Raw genomic sequence first — 22786 nt, 5'->3', positions numbered from 1 at the left:
AAGGGTGGGGGCATTGCCACAAATGAACAATGCATGCCCTGTGAAGGCCCAGCACATGCAGGACATGTCCTCTCATCGCACATATGACAGTCTACAACCCAATTATGGAAAATGCTGTAGTAAGTCACCAATGCATATTGCCTCAATAGGCTACCAATACACCCACTTGACTACAGAAACCACAATCCAACATGTACACCCCTAATCATGGAACGACAAAGTTCCACATTGCACCAAAGGATTGCAACACTGGCAGTAGTAATGCCAGGTACTCAGGTAACCATGTACATGTAGCCATCATGGAACAGATGCAGACTACAATACTTGTCAAATGCACGCACAGAGGGCCTGATTAACAGAAGCATTTTATAATGGTGCAGTCCCATAGGAAAATGCTCTGTGAATCAGGCCCAGAGTGTCTACCAACATGGCATTGTAAAAGATAACACATCCACTGACATCTATGACCTTTGCCCTTGCAGGTGACACTGGATACCCCCAGCTACCCTGGCTAATGACACCTGTGTGGAAACCACAGACGCCACAGGAGGTGGCCTTTAACGAGGCACACGTCCATGCCAGGCTATGCATCGAGCTGACCTTTGGCCTGTTGAAGGCTCATTTCCAGCGCTGACAGTGGACTGGAGGGGCCTTAATGTACAAGACAGGCCAGAGACGGTTGGAGAAACTGTTCTTGATTGTGCCATGCTCCACAACATTTGCCTCAGGCAAAATGTTTCCCTACCCCCTTATGCAGACGTGCCACCCCCAGAAGTGGAGGACTCACTGCCTGTGGATGATGCGCTGCCACGCAGTGAGCCGGAAGAGAGCAGGGATGGAAACCTGGTTCGGCAAGACTTGATGGACAATTTGTCTGAGCACATTGATATCCACATGCTGCGCACCTTTGTAAATATAGTCAGGTCATGAATTAAACATATTTACACAATGAGGAATGTCTGAGCATTGTTTCAAGTGAACTATTATTTTATCTTGAAATGTACAAACACCCTCCCCACACAACCCCTCTTCCCACAACACCATCCCCAACACACCCTTCCCCCACTCGCCCCTCCCCACAACACTACCCTCAACACACCCACCCTCCCACCTCCCTTGTGACTATTTACACATGTACAGCCACTTGAGTGACCTCTTACCCTTACTACTCTCCTCTCCTCTACGCTGGAGAGTCAAGAGCATGCTGGCTTGCATGGTCGCTGCAAAATCTGAGATGCTCTCTGTCATCTCCCCCACCCTCAGTCCGATGATAGGGCGGCAGATGTAACAGCTGCCTGTCATCTGTCCGAGTCCATGGCCCTTGTTATCCTCCGTGAGGCACCCTGAACACAGTCATGGATGTCCAGAAGGTGTTGGACTTCAGTGTCTGCAAGTGTTTGCAGGTGCACCTGCCACTGCTCTATAGCATCCAGACTTCTCCACATGTCATCCTCTGAGTCATGGGGTCTGGGTTGAGGGCTATCGGGAGGGCAGAGTCTGAAGCAGGGTGAGCCGTGCCACCTGTGTCACCCTATGACTCCTGGTCATGCTGCCTATGTGGCTGGTGTCCCGCTCAGGTGACGATGGGGTATCATGGGCCAGTTGGGTAGGTGCATGCACAGTGACTCCTGCATGTCTGCCAGCAGCTGGCTCCCCTGTCACCTGTCACAACCACAGTGGCCAGCTGTTGAGGGGGAGGTTGCATGTGCCAGGGGTGCAGTGCCTGCGGCGGTGTCCTCGTCACTGCCATTGAGTGCTGTGCGGGTGCCGGCATGTGTGGCGCTGCTGGGCCATGGTGTCACAATCCTGCCCTCTTGCCTTCCGTTCCCATCGCTGGGTGTTGCAGAGGTGGTGGCTTTTTGTGCTTGGATGCCCGGCCATGGGATGTAGATGAGCCTGCATCATCTTCCTCCTCTTCCTCCTCCTCCTACTCCTTAGTCGCCTGTGAACCTGTTGGGTGACCAATGATATGCTCTTAGTCATCATGCATACTTGCACGTGGGCTTGCTAGTCATACATGCTGCATGATCGAGGGACATCCTACACATGTGGTCTGAAGGGTACGGTCGATTGCAGGCCAATGCATATGGCCACAGCAAGGTGGCGGTTGTATCTGCTGAGGGTGTACACCCCATTGGCATGTGCTCTTTGCCGCTTGTGCTGCCAACATGGCCTATACAAATGGTTGTGCTGGGGGTCCACTTTAGCTCTTGGCCTTTCTCGGCACACATGGTTGCTCCTGCATACACGGGTGCCCCTGCATACAGTGCCAGCATTAGCCCTGGCAGTGCACAATGTAAAAGGATATTTGACACCCCCCAAGTAGGGGATGGCGCTACATTTGTGGTTGATGTGCGACAAAAGCATGGGTCAGTCTTCGGAAGGCTGCACCATGCTGGTAGGGCAGCGATGCTCATTTGAAATGATTGACTTTCCCTCTCCAACATGGGAGCTGGGCACTTTCCATTGCAATAGGAAGCCTTCACCACACCAGCAAGGGGGAGCCCTTGTTAGACTACTCCAAGCTTGCATATCAGGGGGCCTGATTTAGTGCCCCAGGCAACTGACCAGATCACCCATCCCTGAACCCGACTCTGCTTGGATACACATTGGGTGGTGTTTCCTTTGGGCGCATTGCCATGTGGTGGCATCTTCTCCTGTCCATTGGGACCATCTATGCTAAGGGACACATGCTTGGGATGGTCATTTGCCCAGTGCATTGTCAGGGGAAGGGGGAGGGGTCATTCAAACTCACCAGATTGAACTTGGCTGTTGACTCCGGCCTCAGCACTCCCAACTCCCTCAATCCCATCCATGTGGAGGATGGACCTGGTCTTCTCCTCCCACAGGGTCAGGACAAAGGGGTCAATGGTGCCGCCTCGTGGGGCCAATGACTTCTGTCAGTGTTTCGATAGGAGGCTGTGGTCCCTGGTCTAGCTGTCATTCTAGTGCTTCCTGCAATCCATCCCATCCCATGGGACTGTGCCCACAGTTGTTACCATCTCACATATGCCTGAGCAGTTGGCTGCCTTCGTTGGACCAATGTTTTACAGTGCTTGGACCCATATAGCTCCGCGGTATGGACCACCTTCTCGTCAGTGAGGACCTGTAGCTCAGACTCACTGAACCTTTCCTTCCTCAGCCTAGATTTATCTGGGCACATGGTTACACTGTCCTGAAGGTCTGGATGCTTACAGGAAGTGGTGGATTCATATTGTATTGAGTTTTTCAAGATAGCCTCTGCCATGCTGCTTGTTCCGGCGATGACTCTATTTTCGTCAGCTGTAATTCAGCCGGCGGAAGTAGCACTGATTGTACAGCGGTAATGGTAATTCTGCCAAATACGGACAGGATTACCATTGTGTACTCATTTTCAGCGGTAATTCTTCTGGACAGAATCACCGCTACCACCAATGGTGATTGCGCACTCCTGTAATTCTGCACAACACCATGGCGGTAACACCGTTTTATACAGGGGAGAAGAGAGTAGGCCCAAGGACCATGGCCCTAAAAGACAACTATTCCTCTTCTTCCAAACCTTAACGGTATGCTCAGTCAGACCCTATCCCCTGACGTATCTAATAAAGAAGTTGAACCAAGACCTGGGCTTTAAGATGTCTGTTGATCCCTAAGCTGCGACAGCACACACGCAGATTGCCAAGTAGAAGCATGAGAAGATCACGTCAGCATTGATTTTTACCAGGGTGAGTGCCAAAGTAGCCCAAATGTGGTATGCTGGGGGTGGCATCTTACCTAGTGGGATTGTGTAGGCTCTTAGGAAAGTTACTTCAAGCAGTGTCATAGGAAATCCTGCATGGGTGACTGTATGAACCTACATTCCAATCTCCACCATTCATCCACTGACCACAAGGTGGTCCCTGAAGGAAGACTTACATGGCATTTGTCTGATAGGTTGAACTGCAAAAGATAGCAAACATCACATGAACTCTGCGCAAGGGAATGCTGAGTGTGCAGGCATGAAGAAAGTGGGTAAGCAACATGAAATAAGGAGCATGTGTGGCTGGGAAGAGCCACAGGGAGGTTGCCTCATGTGTTGCCAGAAGATTTAGTTTAAGGAGCTTCTGAGTTCACCGCCTTCTTGTTATCCTCACTTGCGGGCCAGGACTGCGATAATCGGGACAGCTTCCCTTCGTTGAGTGCTGTGCAAGTATAACTCATACCCACAGCTAAGAAACCTGTCAGCCCCATCTACCCTTCACTTAGAACCACAGATGTTACTGAACCACCCAGAACTAAGTACAGAGGGAGCGTGAGTGGAGTGTTTTTGAATATTAATCTCGCTGGAGACAACGTTATATCAATGGACAATTTTCTTTTGAGCTTCAGAAGCCTGTGTTGTTGTTTTCTGATACACAGCAAAGGAGCTTTTGCCTTTTAGTTCACTAAATAAAATGAGCTTACTACAGAGATTGCGTGAGGCACACAAGTCCGTCTTTGAAGATAGCATGGTGCAGAGTACCTCAATGGACAGAGATTCTAACGGATCCTTTGCTCCTCCAGATTCCTCATCTTTTGCTATAGCTGCAGACACGGACTAGATCCGAAGATCCTTGATGCAGGGGATTGACTTCAATTCCCCCAGAAGCCTGAACTGTCCGATTGCATCCTGATTTAACCCATGGAATCACATTGCTCCCTGAACTGTACCCCAGCACCAGGATTATCCCATACCATGTCCCATTTTCTCTGTGAGTTACTCACTCAGATGTCCCCAAGATTGACACATGATTAGCCCCTTGGCACTCCCACTGACCACAAAATGTCCCCATGCCATGTCCAACAGACTATGACATCACTCCATGCCATGCAATTTACAATGAATTGTCCCTGAAATGTACATTTCCACAATAATTGCTCTGTGCCACATCCAATGTTCCTCTTACTTGTTATATGGCAATTAGATTCATCTCCTGTACTGGCCCAAGCCACACTCTGTGGCATATCCCAGTAATCCTTGAGTTATCTCATGTCCCTTACATTGCATCAAGTCCTGCCCTAGGCCATGTCCCAAAAACAACTGAATTGCCCATGCCATTCACATTGCTCACAAAACTGCCACACCTTATTCCCCCAGAATTGCCACAAACCATGCCCTGAATTGCACCATGTTACTTCCATTGCCCCAAGCACCACCCGATAGGAAGTCTAAAACAATGGAAAGTGGTGGGAGGAAAACCTTAGAATGAATCATAACAAATGAAAATGTATCTGGGCAGACTTCCAGTGCTTCATTTCTCATCATGCTGTACCATTACAGAAGATGATAAACAGCATGCAAAAATTAGACTCCATCCCATTACAAAATGGGCAGCCCGTATTGCTAGACCACATCCTTTCCGCATGCGACCAGAAGCAACCTCAGACATAATTCAACCTCATTGGTTGTCATCACTTAGGTGTTGCTTGGGACTGTAAGCACAGCAAGCTGGCACCCAAGTCTGAGCATACCTATGGCACTTAGATGATCTTCCAACAATAAAGAGAAATGGATGAAACGTAATCACTGGCAATTGAGCTGGGCAGCCTTCCAGTTCACTGTTCTACCATTGCAGATGCAAATCAGGCTTGGTTCCTCCCTATAAGGGGCATTTCGGTTTGATCTCCCTAAGAGGGGGAGAGTGTGGAGATGTAGAGCTTGCTATGAAGCAGATTGGGGATCAATGAGGGGAATAGACCAAAGTGACAGTTTAAAGGGGTTTGATTTGGAAAGCAACAAACGTAAAGAGGGTTCAACTCAAACAAATAACAAATGGTTCCACCTCAGGGTTGAAAGACAAAACCAAATGGCCAACAGATAGTGGGATGACTTCAGCATGGCATAACAATAATAACAAAACAATCGGGTAACTTCTCTTCAGGTTGGTACAAGCAAGCCAAAAGCCATTTTCACAAATTGCCAGTTTCAAGGTTCAGGTATCCAAGTTCAGTAATCTGTGGAAGATGTTAGTCAATAACAGGATGAGTATTTTGAAACACCCACGACCCTTGTTTCCACAAATCTTGTAGTTCCCGCCCTTTTCTCATTTACTGGCTATGCATGGTTGTGCTCCAGGGTTGGCATACAGATGCACTCCGAATATGGGTCACCACTGGTAGGAGTGCGAGGTTGAGTCCGATTCTGCTCTGTCTTTGGCAGGTTAGCTGGGGTCACAAAGGGAGGGTCTGCTGACACTGATTCAGGGGCTCGCTGACTACTCCCCAAAGCCCTCTGCCCCCAGGGCTGTGGTCCTGCCACCTCCATCTTAGTCTCATTCCTTGGGATTCTTCTCTCCTCTTTCGTTGTCTTCACTACTTCCTCCTTTCCTACTGTGAACTCCTGCTCTTACCTTCTGCAACCCCTACTACTCCACCAGATGTAGGGTGAATCTGTGACACCTTGTCGCTCTGTTTCTGCCTGTACAGGCCTTCTGTCTTGCTGCCACCTTATCCAGCTTCTATCACTTCTTAATTTACTCTTCACACTTGATCAGCTTCTCGTGCTTGCTGATCTTGCTCCCCCTTGCACCTTACTACAACCTTCCTGGGGTGTCTCAATGCTCACCAGATCTTCCTCCTGCTGGGCTTCTATCCTCTGTTCTCTCAGCACCCCCTGTCCTTGAAGTATTCCTCTTTTCCTCTCCAATGGGTCTTTCACCACTTCTCCCTTTGTCTTCCACTTCCTCCTTATTGAGTTGTTTCCTAATCTGTGGTGGGTCAGAGATGGACACAGACTCTAATTTTCCATCTCACTGTTTGGGTTTATTAGATTAAAGATGAAGAACTCCTATATATCCCTATTCTAAGGGGTTCCTTACCTGAAATAAGGTGTTTGTCAGTCGTCATTGAGAGTCCAAATCAATTTTAGTTCTCCGTCCAAAACTCACCTCTAGCTCTAACACTATTCAAACAACAACAAATAAATAAAACAAACAAACACCACAGGAGAATGGCCCCCTGCTCCCCAGAGCTGGTTCTCCAGCAGTTTTAGTTCAGTGAGTCTTCTTAGGATAGATCTTGGCAACTACTTTTTTTTTACTTTTACGACTTGACTTGATTCTCCAAGGTTTCTTTAATTTCTTTCACTCTGTTATTCTTTCTTTCCTTCTTATTCAGTTTACTCCTTTCTAGAGATTAGTTTACTCTTGTCTCTGTATTCATGATTAAGCTTTCACTGTTCTTTAATGGCCATTCCTTTTCTAGACTGAAGGAAGTATAGGTATTCCAATATCGATTCTCTTGTTCTTTATTGTCTTTTAACAGGGTGCCCTGATTGGGATGAACCTGAACATTCCTGAGGCGATCTTTACTTGCTTCAATTATTCTTGCCAGCCGCTTTTCACTGGGATAAGTATGATTGTACAAATAATGATTATCACCCTCTCCATAAATTCTTGACTCTTTATCTCTAGTGGGACAAGTATGTATGTGCCAGTAATGATTATCACACTCTTCTTGTATTCTTGACTCTTTATCTCTACTTGGACGAGTATGAACTGTCCAGTAATGATTCGTTCTCTCTCTGTATACTCTTGACTCTTTATCTCTACTGGTTCTAGTATGAGTGTGCCAGTAAGGTTTATCTGTCCCCCTTCCGGCTCTCTAGCTTTCCCCATTCCCTGGGTCATTCAGAGTAAGATCACTGGGGCTTGTACGAGGACGGGACTCTTTTGTTCGATTGTCAGGTTGCCATTTCCCTTCTTTTTCCTGTCGGCTTTGCTCCACAATATCCTTTTAGTGGTATCAGAGTTCTTCACTGACCTTCGGCTCCACCACAATGGACTGGCGGTGACGCCATCAGGTGTCTCTTGTACAGCTTCAGGGTGCCCTACATCACCCATGGTTTCTCTTCTCTTCACTTCTTCCCAATATGATACATCAGAAGCTCTTCTGGGGCTTCCCCTCTGTATCAAATGGTGCGCATCCTCAATCCTTCCAGTGCTCGACTGCGAGTCGATTCGAAACACGCGAGCTCTCCTCTTTCTTCTGCGCCCCCTCTTCTTATGACACTGCTGTGGGACTTCCCCAGTGAGCAGTCAAAGTCCCTCTTCTCTTTTGGCTTTACAATCTTTATGTCTCCTTTTGGCTTTCTTTGTCTCAGTACCAACCATGTTTTCTTTCGCAAACACAGTTGGTTGTCAATAACAATCCTTGCTGATTCTTGACAGACCTCCTCCTTAGATAGCCTTAAATGTGGGTTAGTAATACCCTGCTTAGGGATTTCCTCATTAGAACAGGAGTCCGCGTCCCCAGAGGAAGAGTCTCTCCCGGTGAGATCTTGCTTGCCTCTACCACTATGGAGGGTATTGTACAGCGGGCTCACCTCCCTAGCCTTGGTGAGAAGTAACAGAATCCTGTGATTCATCACACCACCCTTTGCATCCCCCAGCCTTCTGAGATTCTCTCTTTCCAACCAATCCAAATCTTTCATCCCAGCCTCATGGATCTACTGTCATGCCCCCAGGTCTCTTTTCCCATCCTTCTGGCGGTCTTTTCTCCCAGATTCCTGGATCTTGCTTCCCAGCCTCCTAGATTTCTAGTCCCAATCTTCCCAGGCTCCCACTCTATAGCCAACTTCCGGGGTCATCTTCCTTCCAGCCTCTAGACCCTGGTGTTTTCTACCTCCTCCTTCCATCTCCCAAACCAAACTATATGCTCTTCTCAAATTGAATGCCACTCTCTCGCCCTCAGTCACCTCACCTCCTCTCCTCTCCTTCAGCCAACTCCAAAAACAATCTACTTCTCATCTTCTCAGTCTCTTTTATAGTGGCCTGGCACCTCCGCTTGGGTCTTCTTTTGTTTTGCAAACAGGTGTGTTCGATAATTAGTGGCTGCACAGATTGGTATATTTGAATATGTGGGTGTTGCTCAGCACTCTCTCCAGGCTCCTCCCCACCATGCAAGTTTCTATGGAGCAAGGCAATATCAGCACTGGGCACTATCTTGGTTGCGTGTTTACACTGAGTTCACAGCAGAACTTTCAGACACACAAGCAGGCTTGTACAGGCACAGAGCTTGTGAACCTTGGTGGGATAAGCACTCTTGAATCTCTCGTACCTGCAAGCTTGGTCCCTTCGCAGGAGTTGCCGTTACGGAGACTGAATTCTGAACTTGGTCTATTAGTGGAGTCATGCGGTTAGTTTGGTCCTTATGGCAATTCTCTGACAAGATAATGGAAGGGGGGGTTGGTTGGCCAAGTGATCTTACCCGCACAGCCCATGGGTTGTGCATTATGCAGCAGATGGCAGAATCCAGCTATCGTGGTCACCCCATCTCTAACCATGAGAGCAAGGCAGAGCACATTGTCACAGTCCCTTGCTAGTTGTGCCATAGGTTACTAAGCTGAACCTCATTGATGAGGCCCAACAAGACCAAAGAGTGTCTGGGATTTCTTGTGTTCCTGTCATGTAAGGGGAGAAGTGGCCTAGCAGTTATGGCTGGAGTGCTTCCATTTGTGGCAGCCAAGGGTGACTGGGAACCAAAAGTGGCCCTAAAATAATTGTCAAAGAGGCCCCATATTACACATTTTCAACAAGCCCAAGTCTGGGTCTTTTCCTAAGAACATGACAGAGAGCTTGATAGCAACAGCATTCTCACGCTGGCATTGGCAGATGATCAGACGTGACTACTGCTGTTCATAAACCAGATTTCCAACTTGCCTTCGAAGCTGTCCACAGTGAAATATATTTAATGTGATGCACTTTGTATATCTTTAGTCAGTGGACAGTAGGATTCAGGAGCTCTACATTATAGGATTTTCCTTAATTTTCAAAAACATTGAATAGCTCAGACTGTGCAAGACCTTTCTCCACTATACATTGAATAAACTCTTCATGTTAGCCTGTTTTCTTCAAGCTTATCTGGCTTACTTTCAACTTTTTCCAAACCCTATAGACCGCTCTGCGTCACTATGCATGACCTGCGCTCTCTGTCTTCTCTGCTAACGCTACTAACGCTACTGGTATGCGCACCTCTGTAACCAGCTTCCAGACTCATTTCTTATGTACTTTTACCCTCAGTGTCTTGCCTGTGTTCTTTGACTTGAATGTAACTAGTGCACAGATGCCTACGGGCTTGGAGCGCTCTACAAATGCAAAATAAATAAATAAATATTAAACAATTACCCTCCAGAAAGTACTACAAAGTTGCTTGAAAGTGATACATTTCCCTTCCATTAATACCAGAGAACAGGGAACAGACAGATAGGTTGCCATTGTGCCTCCTGTTGGTAGTTACAACTCAGTTCGTTTTTCCAACTGTTCTCTCAGGGTGTTTGAGCACTTTTCCAAGCTTTGTGAATGTATTTTGCCTCTACAAAATGCCGAAATGCATTGTTCTGCAGTTGTACAATGTTTAAAACCATTAGCTACCTAAAGAAGACGTGTTCAGTGGAGATGATGCTTCCTTATGTTTTCATCTTAAGTCATGTTTCCACACCTATCCCTCGAGTCTATATATCGCACAAATGGAGACACAATTCATGTAACGATGTGCACAAAGTTTGTATTGCTTGCCTTCCTGATTCCCAAACCATTGAGGGTTGTGCCATTTGTTTGGGTATTTTGTATTAGAGACTCAGCTTGGCGCTGAGAGTGAAGGCACTTTTTTCCCCACTGCATATTCAGTGTCCAGTCATCCTTCAAAAAGATCCAGGGTCTGTGATTCCCAGGTCTCAAGTGTCTCCATGACAGATTCTAGAATTGTCCAGAGACCTTCAGAATGAAGTTGCCATCATCAGAACGAGCATCACTTGAAATTGAGGGAGCTTTGCTGCATCTCGCTGCCATCAATAGACCACTCAATGTTATTATACTTCTTGATGTCAAGCAAGTCCTTTGACAGTGGCATACTCATCATCGAGTTCTTCGTTGGCAATTATTTTAAACAGCTGAGCAACAAGACCACCTGGCAGCCCCTTTGCAGCTCCAGAAGAAGAAAATACTATCTGCACCTACAGCACCTTTACTGTGGACCACCCTCAATCTACGATGCACCTCAGAGGCTAGGATCTCATGGGTCTACCACATGAGGCCCACGGTCACGTACATCAATCTGGCCTATTTACAACTTTAAAAAAGAATAAATGTTAGCCGAGTCCAATGGCAAACCCGATGATGCTGGGGATGTCCTCAAAAAAGTAGCCCAAAGAGATAAGTGAATGAGCTCAGCCAGGATAGCCAGATGCTACAGTAATCGACTTGTCCACCTTGGGTTTCTCACTTCACTTTCTGGGTTCTTTTTCTGTGTTATTCTTGGTCATCTTTCTAGTGTACCCTCCACATTGTTCTCCTTTGTTGGACGTGTCACAGTGCTGTTAGACAGCTGCAAATTCAAGATCAGGGATGCTTCTTCAGAAGTAGTGACATGCATTGTTCTCTCTCTTTGGCAGAAAGCGAGCTCATCTGTACCACACTTTCTCTTGTTGAAGCTTGGTTGTGGTGTGCATCATTTGAGTGTGTTGGCACAGCATTGCGGAAGAGAGAGCTTCAGATATTGAGCAGTTCTAAAGATGGAAAGAGAGGTTGGGCAGATTTCTAGATGCAGACATGTCCTCCTTTTGCATAAATTAGTGAAGTTTCATGAGAATATCCATGGTTTCGGTATCTGTCTGCGCGGTCCGTAGGACCACCATGTCCAATTTCACCTTGCCGGCCTGTCCGTTTCGGATGGGAGCAAAAAGGTATGACATGCAGTCTCTGATATAACCCCTTCCACTCCTTGTTTTTGATATCTGAGGTGTAGATTTTTCTGTAGGAACATCTGCAATGCAATCATCAGATTTTCACCAAATGCTCTTCACAGTCAAATCATGGTCAGCCCTTATGGTCTCAAACATAAAGGACCCTCATGCCTGTGCTGATTAGGTACTTCCAACCAAAAACTAGCTTGAATCGACCGCCGACTCCTCAACTTTAATTGTATTTGATCTGCAGAGCAGAGAAGCATTCGTAAGGGCATATATTTGTATTACTTAGCCAGTGTTTATTCCATCAGGGGTATTACCTCCTTCCCCCCAGCAGTAGCGGTCCACAGCATTAAACCCTGGAGGCTTCAGACCCATGAAGCAGTACCGGGCCAAAAATAGCCCTCATCTCGCATTTTGCAAGTCCCTTTTGCTGCTCTCCTTTCAGCTTGCAGAGTTTGGAGGGGTCCCCCTTCGTTCGTCGAGTGTGAATGTACTGAGAGCTGACCAGACGCCACTGCTGATACCAAATAAAACACTGAGGTGCCAGGGGCCCGGGCACTGAAGTTCCTCCGTCCACAGGGCTTCCAATCCCTTCTACAAGGATGTGGCACCTTCTATCCAGGGCCCAACACTCACCCCCTCAGCTTGGCTTCCTCCTCTATGGTTTGGCAGATGTTCCCCGCCGTCCTATGCCTGGAATGCTGGCATCTTAGGGAACCAGCATGGGACCAGGGGAGAGAGACTTCTTTTGAGTCCTGGAGTTTCAGAGTTGCAGTGACCCATCAAAAGACACCGGATCGCTTCACAGATCTCTGCATTGTACCCAAAGCCCACAGGAAGGGGTGGTAGGGTGTCTGTGGACCTATCTGATGTGCTGGTGGCCGAGCGGCTCGGTGTAGCGAGTTTTCTCAACTTCGTACCATGGACACGCCCCTCTGCCCCCCATGAAGACTTTTCTTAATTCACAGATGCTGAAATCCAGTTACATTGCTCTCTGGAGTAGTTTTGTGTTCTTCATGTTCCAGGAGGTCTGGCACACTCAAGCTATGTTGCTCTCTGAAGAGGCTTTAAAGTAGTAAGCTGCCTCTTACAAAACTCCAATTAATAAATACAGTATCCATGTTGCATGTTCAGTAATCTCCCTATTTTGTTTCTGAACTGCCATTTTGTCATTCTTTTAAAAGCTTCCCCATTTTGGGATGAACATGTTAAAGTGGTCCAATAGCACCTAAAAGGGAATCAAAGGTCTTTGGGTAATACTGTGTTGTGAAATGTAAAGTATATTGTACGAACTTTGAGAATGCCAGAATGCCAATAGATGGGAGGATGCACTAGGAATACTGGTCTCAATATAGTTGATTTATTTGGATGGCACTATATGAAACATGGTACTGCACCTTTGCATACATGATTTAACAACACAGTTTCTTTTCCTTGCTAGCACGTCATGAAGACTCATCCTGCAAAATGCCTGATAATCACTAAAGATGAAAACGGCACAAGAAAACCTAACTTGATAGAACTCCCTTTTGCAAGAACCAAGATCAATGCACCTTGACTAGAAAACCTCAAGAATTGCTCCTGGAAACACCTTCATTGATCATATTTCCCTATCCTGTGAACAGATCCTATAAACTCCTGTAGAAGAGAAGAGTTCATCCCCACTGCAAGAACTGCTTTCCAGGTTGCACCTCAGAAGAGAAGATGTCCACCCTATGCAATAGATTCAACAGGAGATCCCACCAGAAGACAAGAGTAAGCTGCCAATGTTATAACAGAAGTCAGCAAGCCGTGTGGAGACACCCACATAAGAGAGGCGTCTACCACGCTGTAAGAACTGGTGCAGAAGATAGCTGCCTCACTGTAGCAAATGCTCTGGGGATAGACCTCCAGAAGATAAGATCCACATCACTACAGAAAGCACCTATAGAAGCCACTTCAGTAGTGTAAAGCCTAGTCCACTGTAAGTGCTGCACCCGGAGCGATCTGCTCCACTGTAGCAAGTGCTTCTGGAGAAAGACGTCCAGAAGAGACGATCCACCCTACTATAGAAGCCACTCCTAGAAGCACCTTCAGCTGTGTGAAGATTACTCCAGTGTAAGAACTGCTCCCGGGGAGATCTGCTCCACTACAGCATGTGCTTCTGGAGAATACTTCCAGAAAAGAAGATCCACCCTGCTGCAGAAACGACTCCTAGAAGCACCATCAGTCTTGTAAAGATTAGGCCATTGTAAGTACTGTCCCAGGAGTGATCTGCTCCACTGTAGCGAGTGCTTCTGGAGAAAGACATCCAGAAAAGAAAATCCACCAGAAGCCACACGTAGAAGCACCTTCAGTATTACACAGACCTTTCCACAGTAAGAACTGTATTTTACCGTAGTCTGTCTCTCCTCCTTTTAGACACCTTTGGGAGGGACAAGTATTTTTCCCAGTGTAATAGATACTACTAGGGCCTCATTAGGACCCTGGCGGTCCCATAATGAACAGAGCCGGGACGGGACCGGCACCGTTCATTACAGGATGCCCTATTACGAGGCCTGTTAGCGGGTCCCGTTTTTCACGTCTGGTCTGACCAGACGTGAAAAGCGGGACCCGCTAGCAGGCCAGGATGCTAACAACGGGCCCGTCAACGTTGTTAGCATCCTCCCCATTCCCATTGAGCCCTATGATGCTCAAATGGGAATGGGGATTGATTTTTACCGGATCCAAGAAAAGGGCAAGTACCGGGTCCGCCAAGGTCAGCATAAGCCAGTTTTGACCGTTTCTTGGACCCAGTAAAAAATCATTACCGGCGGCAGCCGTGCCCTTAATAAGGGCATGGCTACCGCCAGGGTCGTAATGAGGCCCCTAGTCTACTTATGTCCAAGTAGAAGAGAACATTTTCCCAACTGTAAAAATGGCCCTGGAGACATCCCCAAAAGTGAAGAGTGTGACCCACGTTGTACTAACTGCTCCTGGAAGACAAGTGCCAGCCCTCCTTATAGTAACTGCTCATGGTGAGAGCAGCAGGGGGTCATACCGCTCCCAGAGAGCCAACCCTAGAAAGATAGGGCCTGCCTCTCAGAAAACAAGGGTCATCCCCAAACGTAAAACCCGATTCTGAGTCCACTGCTCTGAAACACACCTCCAGAACTAGATCCTTCACTTCAACCCTCTTTGGAGGGACAACTCCGAGAGACACCTCCAGCCTACCCTCAGTGCAATAACTGCTTCTAGAGGGACACTTTCAACCAACATGAAGACCCACTATTAGACATGCTCCTGGAGAGGCGCAGCAGAAAGGCATACTGCTTCTGCGCAAGAATGTCTCCCGTAGAGACAGTTTCACAAGCTTCAGTGACCTGGTGTAGGAACCGCTCCTATAGTGCCCCAAGGTTGACTCCCCACTCTCAAAAACACCCGGGGCAACACTTCCAATTGGCAGTCTTCCGTAATGTACCATCCAGGCAGGGTTCTCCCTGGGTAACACTCTCCCTGAGGGAACCATACCAACCCCGCTTGATAAATCGCCATCTTGCTTTGACAGTTTCACCAAGGGAAATACTATGTTTTAGGAGCAAACTGTTTAGTGACCCCTCCATTGGAAGCCTGGGGAGCCATCAACCAGAATGCATATGAACTGTACCTACATACCTGTTTTTTACTTGGGTTTTTGATATAGCACTAGCATACTGCCTTCTGCCGGAACACAAGACCCTGACAAGTCCTGAAGTCCCTGAACATCCTCAAATGCCATGTTCTATAGGCTGGGAGCACACTTTGGAGTTAGGATGGGTATTAATCGCTATTTCCATGTGAATTCAGTTCTGTGTGCTTTCCCTCCGATTCTTCTAGTTTCCTTCTGGGATTCCAGGGGCAAAGCGGTAACAAGGCCCTACTCATGTCAGTTCTTGGCTCTTCTCAAAATCACTTGAATATATCACTCCCTCCCAAACGTTGTCCCTGTGCTACAGAAACTGAGTGTGTTTGTGATCAGCTGAGTAGATATTTTGACAGGGACCAAAGGTCAGTGATTAGTAAAGTTATGATCCCTTGCCTACAAGAATTAGGAGAACATATATATCACATTTGCCAGTCTAAGCAGGGAGAGGCAATGTGGGACCTCCCCTAACACCGTCTTGTATTCCAGTGAGCCTCATTTGGTGTTGGAGGTCTAAACTGGGCTCTGAAAATGCCCAAGCGTACTAGAGTGATACCCCATGCCCTCAATCACCCTTTAAGCCATTAATTTCCACCTAGGGTCACATTCTAAGGGCAGGCAAGTTCGATAGAGCTATGTGTATGCTCAAATAACCAAGCATAGCAAGTCAAATTGCATAAAATAGCATGACAAGATTAACCAACAAAGGAGATATAGCAGAAGAAACATCCAGGCAGAAACCATTGGACCAAATTTACAAAAATCTGAACAGCATTTTGCATCTTGTGCACAACTGGTCCCAAAGCAGGTTTATTAATTCACAATTGGGTGAGGCCCATTTTGGCAGTGATTTCTCTGATCAACGTTTGGGGGTGCTGGCCATGACAGAGCTGGTATGCTTTGTCCTCAGTAAAGGTTGGAATCTGTAGGATGAACCTCAAAGAGAACACCAGGTGATTGCCGCAAGATTGCTATCAACGTATTGTATACGGTTGAAAGGTGTAAAGGTACTTTCTTTGAAGCCGTGCTCAAGCTGGAGTTAGCTGGACACTGATGCGATAGTTGACATGGGGCAGACTTACCTGACTTAAGTGCCCTCGGCGTCTGCACTTGAGGGCATTTGGATTACTCTAGAATGTGAGTGCTCTCAATGTTGAGAGTTCTCACTCAATGGTTTTAGAAAGGATAGGCATTGGTTTCAGCTGATTAACATAAAAGCTGAAGTTAAGACTGGTTAAGTTCTAAACACAACCCCTGGTGAGCAGCCTGAATCATGCAAGCATTTCTTGAAGAAGTGATGGTTACTAAAAGCATTTTCACAGGAAAGTTATGAAAGCTGAGCTGGTTCAAATGTTCTAAAAGGGCATCCATGATCCCAGCTGGTATGCCGTAAACAATTTCAGAAGTACTGCATATCTCAGCGGTGGGAATATCTTTCTTAACTCTTCAATTAAATTAGAACATTTAAGCTTCAACCATTTCGTCTTTTCTGGCCAGAGTCGCTCTGTTGCCCCATCCACTGCAGGGAAGAGTCAATAGTCAGACTTATTCCACAAGTTCTTCCAGTCAGATTTCTCTAACAAGACGTGATTTCCTAAAATGGTCTATCAGTGCAAAAATACATTAAATATGCCTCCAACCGCCTGCTTCAGCCTGCCAGGATTTCCCTCGCCACATTAGGGCTTACAAGCTCATAGCGCACATGCTGGACCAGAGTTCCAGGCATTCATGGCTTTCCTTCAAGTCGAGTGCGATATCTGAATGAAACTGCCTTTAGCATTCACTTCTACCAGGATCTGTGTGGTTCTCTGACTTCTCCTTCCCCTGACATGTAGTTTCCCCAAAAGCTTGCTCTCTATAGGCACCCTCATTTTTCCTTCTGACTTAACCTTTATGATGGCAGGGTCCCTCTACATACACCCTGTTTTCTTCCTCCTCTCGCCTTACCCTCTACCCTTTTGCCCCCTGATCATTGAGTTTAATTATGTTTGCGAACTGCATTTTCATGACCATGTTTTTCTAAAAATTAAATGTAGCATATCGTTGATGAAACTGCAGCATTCCCTTTTTACCTGCCCTAGATGCACTATAGCGGTAGGACCAAGGCTGCCTGAAGCGTATTTATTGAGGGGGACAGGAGGATTTGTCTCTTCTCCATACCATGGGCTGTCTGCAACTTCCCATTTAATAGCTTAGAATAAAGTCATTTCTTACCTCCATGTCTTCCTCGAATATTGACGGTTGTGTGACAATCCGAATCCTCAGAAAGGTAGAGTCAAAATATAAGCTCAAAAGTACTTTGGAAAAGAATGTCCCTGATGAAGCAGGGTATTGGAAACAAGGGATGTGGGGCAGATGCACTGTGCCAGCATTTATACTTCATCTGGTAGTTCACCATTGCTGCATAGCCTCACTTCCATTATTGAGACTGAGATCAGTGCACTTTCATAGTCTGAATTCTAAAGTATATATCAACTTTATTCCTTTCCCATTGACCGAAACATGTTTCGCGTCCTAAGCGCTTTCTCAAGTCCACGATATGATTGTTAACAATTGATCTCTATTTAAGCTCCTTGGCTTCTGTCATTCTGAACCATGGATATTATTTCCCTTAATGCCTTAGCAGTTTCCATAAATTGCTTTCAGGGGACATTCACTTTCTTCAAAATGTATTTGCGGTGTTCAACTTTGACTTCGTCTTGAGCATCTCTGCTCTGAACAGGACTAGGTAAAAATGGCATTACCCTTAAAACTATTTATGGAAACTTGTAAGAATGATGTGAAAATAATAACTCTGGTTCAGAATGGCAGAGCTGTAGGCACTTAAATACAAATCAGTTATTAACAATCGTAATGTGAAAGACGTAACACATGGCAGTCAATCATGAAGAAATAACATTGATATATACTTCACAAACCAGTATATTGTCTGATGAAGAAGATTGTGTATCTTACAATGTTAAAGGGGAAGATCGTCGGCAGTCTACATGCCATAAAATAATTGGAGACCCAAATGTATACCATTTTGATCGCAGAATCAGATCGCTATGCTTACGTTCATCCTGTCTTCAGTTTCGCCCCAATTGTTCTAAAAGCATAGACTACACATAACCTCAAGATTTTTTTCAGGATTTGGGCAGATGTTGAAGCTTACTCGAAACGTTAAACACCCAATCAGCTTTTAAAGTGCTGAACCCTGCTGTATCCCCCACACCTTCCCCTTCCTCAGAGGGGAGCTGCAGAGCTTGAACCCAACCCCAAGTGCCACCCGAATACCCAGCACTGTGCCATTATATGGTAACCAATCCTGTTTCACTCCTGTTGTACCAATCAAAAGAGCATGGCAGTTTCAGATCAGCTATGGCAGTGCTCCAGGAAGTGCATATGTGAAAGGAAACGGTAGTGGGTCTGTGGATGTGTTGATTTGAGAACTGTGCACAAGCAGGCACAGTTCAAAGAAACTAGACCATAACAGAACTCCCTGCCCAGAGTATCTTCAGGTGATTTTTTCTAACCTTAGCTAGTAAGGTAAATACCTGCACCCAAAGCAGTATTGCATGCAGCATTTACCACTTGTGGTAATGAATGAACCCTATGGAGTTCCATGGGAAATATCACAGAGGTCTTCATGACTTCGAATCATGCAGTACTTTCTGGGTACCCGGTATTCACTGCATGTGGTAACAGTAAATTAGTTTAATGGAATTACCTTAGGTAATACCAATAAACTCATACGCAGGACCTGTATCTCTGGGTCACATATAACTGGACAAGTCTCCTAATCTATCGTTTACCCCAACCACACATTTCAGAGCATCTAGAACTAGATAGTGCCTCCCCTCTTACTCCCACTCGCAACTCCCCACCACCTCTGCCCTGAATGAGGTTATTCTTACAGTTTGTCTGCACTGGCCCCATAGTATTTTAAGGAGAGGATTAATTCCTCTCAGTGTAACTGTTCCATGTGGTGTGGGCACCAAGTGTTTTTGAGTGTAGTATTAGAACAAATTCCAGGAAGAAAAATCAATGCCTCCCTATTGTTGTGATCCAGGCTGAAGCACATGAAGAAAGGAAGAGGTTCTCCTTGAGGCAGTGACGGACTTCAACTTCCAGAATATATGGTCGCTTAGCTCTAACTACCCTGGAAGATAGCATGGGACAAATGTCAAGGTCCTGAGATTGCGAATTGCTGCTGCGAGTCTAGCATGTTCCTTTCCCTGCTCTCTCCCCACCAAAAAACAGTCCCCAGAAAATGCTCTTGAAATGGTGTTCTATTGACTTATAGATTGATTGAGAACTATTTGGGAGGCTTTTCACCCTCCAGAAGCACACTATGCACTGATGTGAGGGAGTCCCCACACTTCCTCGTGGTATAACTCAGCATGCACGGTTTACCTGTACTTTAAACCTTCGGTGACATATCTCTGCCATAAGGGTTGCCTACTTGGACAAGGGCCTTTTTCTGCTTACTGCTCCAGAAGGAGTGACATTCCTTGAACTACACATAACCTGATGACAGATCCTCTGTATTGCAGGAGTGATGCACAATGTTAGCAATTGTTGGTGTCTGCAAATCCTTTATAAATTGTACATACACGTCTGCCAAGTGGTATTATTTGATACACCGGCCATCAAAATAGGTCGGCTTACTACTCTTGTGAAATTGTCTGTATAATAAAAAGACTGTTTAGAGAAGGACCCTTACCACCTTTCCCGGTTTGCAATCAAATTCCTATATCAGTCTCCAGAGGTGAAAAAGTGTGATTTTTCCATTTTTCTAAAGTGTTTTATTTTGTTGGTTGAAGCTAAAAGACATAACTCTGCATATGATGTATTTCCTGCTTTGTACAATGCTATAAAAAAGAAGAAACATTTAATTAAAATCTTGTTCAACCCTCAGATTGTACCTCACTCGTATATCTATACCAATGTCTTGCTTGATCAAGCGAATCAGGCTTCACAGTAAGTTTGTTTTTAGCTAGCAATAGACCTCAGAACTGCTTCCCAAGGTAATTCACACCGAATGTCAACTTTTAGATCATCGAGAGAGTTGGTGTTGAAGAAATGTGTTGTAGTAGGGTATGGGATATTCCTCTACACAGATGCATTTTCGGGGTAGAAATGGCATTAATCACACGACTTGATTGAGACATTTATGACGCGCTCTGTGTGAACCAAATCGAATCTAGGAGCAGATAACATACAATGTAACAATTATAGATGGTCATAAGCCGATGCACAGGCGAGTTCAGGATGAAGTAACTAGCGGTTTCAATACTTATGTAAACAAATATGTTTCTACCGCGCTACAAAACCTAGAAAAGGACTCCAGTTTCCTGAACTCTAATGGGAGACATATTAAAAGAAAAATGCTCCACACTTTAAAAAACTGTGCCACAAATAATATCAAGGCGAAATAAAGTATAAGAATATTTATTGCATTGCCCTCTGTGATAACACGTGTTTCGACACACAAGTGTCTTTCTCAAATCAGGGCTAGTATTGACTAATACAACAGAACAAAGATAGTTGATCAAAAAGTATTGCATCATACCACATTGTACAGTCATTTGGTAAAATATAGTAAAGAAAGCATAGAAATCAAAAAAGAAAATAAATTTTGTGTAGCCAGGAGTTAAGTATATATGTCAACACCATACAATTAGTGGTTCATCACAATTGCAATTGCAAGACACAGATAAACAAGGAGGGGTGTAGGGGGAGGAGATTTGAGGTAGTGGAGAGTAAAAAAATAAAAAAAAATAAGAAAATGCAAAGAAAGGGAAAAAAATCAAGACCAAAGAATCTGGTTAGTGCCAATATATGGTGATACCATGTTAATTCCATAGATACATGGAGTTGGAAACCCCAATTCCTTACCTATCCTCCATAACAAAATGCATTCACTTCAGGATTGGTGCATGAAAGAAATCACGGGTTAAATCCCCCTGTAGGAAGTCAGGTTTGAGGTCAGCAATTCATTGGTGAAGGGCAAACTGTTTAGGCTATCATAATAACTGAACAAGATACTTGATTTAAAGTCGTTTCTCTGCGATAGTTATGGTCAAATACATGGTTGCATAAGTGAGGTTGAAAAACGGGGGGGAGAGAATATAAAGAATTGTAAAGTCAAATGGTTGGTCCAAACAATATTGATGCCAAATAAACTCTGGTGCATAAATCCAGAGTCAGCATTTGACATGCTGCCAAATCCTTCCAAAATTGGGTAAACATGCTATTAATGTAAGCGTGACTAAGCATTTTGTACGCTGGGTTACCAAGGAGCCGCACAGTGAACGCGTGTTTTGCCGCCGCGGTGCTCAAAGGCACCGCGAAAGCGAGCACATCGCTCCGACACGGGTTAGCCCCAATCTTTCCTCTAATGGGAGACGGTTCTGTTCTTTAGGGCCAAATACTGAAAATCTCCAGTCACCTCTGGACACACCGGATGATGGAGTACGCGTCAAAACAAACTTGTCCTGTGATCGAAGGGCCGTGTTGGCAGATAAGGCTTTAGTTTTTCCAGGAAGATATTACTTGAAACACTATTGATTTTCACTTGTGAATGTTAGTTTTAGTAAATTAAAACACTGAGTGGAACTGAATGACTCCCTCCTAAACCATGTCAGTGGAAGAACTCTTAAGGCAAGGGTGGTGAAAAAGGAAAGGGGGAAAGAGTTACTGTGGACAACATCCATCCTCCCCCACCTGTCCTCCCTGGGGTAGGAGTGAGCTGATATTGCGCCAGAATATGCCCAATATGTCCCAGCAAATGACCATTCATATAGATACAAAAGTATGAAACTTTAATGTTCAGAAGCATAGTAATGGTTGGGTTGCATATAGACAAGAGAATACATGGGATTTAGCAATCTGAGGAATTAAATCTATGTGTGTACCTGTATATAATGTAGATGTAAACAAACCATACACATATACAAAAAGGTTAAGGTTACTACACAAAACATTTTGAAGTAGAAACACTCTGTCCTAATGATCCTTCCTTCCTTCCTTGCATCGACACAACCATCCATCCAGCTACCCATCCATGCACCCTTCCTTCGTTTGAAGGAATGATTGATTGATCTATCTCGATCAATCCATCGATTGGAGGATCAACTGAAGGATCAATCATTCCTGCAATCAATCAATCAATCCTTTAATTGATCATTCCTTTGAATAACTGATCAAAGGAAGGATTGATCGGTCACTTATTACATCAATTGGCCCTTCCTTCGATCGATCAAAGGATCAATTAAAGTGTTCTTCCTTCCTATACCACCTGTGTTTATTTGGTTACCTATCATGCAAGATTTCTCAAACCTTTCCTCTACTACCCCACACTTCCTGTCAGTCATGCATCCTGATCCCACTGTCCCTCCAGTAAAAACAGTTGTATTTATTATTTTATATTTTTTACAGTTTATTGCGGTTGTCAGGGTTTGGGCTGGGTGGTGATGTTT

The 22786-nt window shown here is 45.4% G+C and overlaps 1 protein-coding gene across 4 annotated transcripts in view; it reads left to right on the top strand.

The window, feature by feature from the left end:
- Positions 1–20222, top strand: part of ATCAY (ATCAY kinesin light chain interacting caytaxin) — a 458353-nt gene extending 438131 nt beyond the window's left edge. For all 4 annotated transcript variants that reach the window (XM_069649408.1, XM_069649407.1, XM_069649411.1 and 1 more), the window contains one exon: positions 13125–20222. In XM_069649408.1, coding sequence (XP_069505509.1) covers positions 13125–13134 — 10 coding nt within the window. In that variant the 3' untranslated portion in view covers positions 13135–20222. The remainder of the gene's footprint in view (positions 1–13124) is intronic.
- Positions 20223–22786: the final 2564 nt, after the last annotated feature.

This window comes from Ambystoma mexicanum, chromosome 1p, assembly GCF_040938575.1.
Source record: "Ambystoma mexicanum isolate Mex_15411 chromosome 1p, UKY_AmexF1_1, whole genome shotgun sequence".
Taxonomy (NCBI): Eukaryota; Metazoa; Chordata; class Amphibia; order Caudata; family Ambystomatidae; genus Ambystoma; species Ambystoma mexicanum.
Note: the sequence above shows the minus strand (reverse complement) of the source record. Positions and strands in the feature narration are given on the sequence as shown.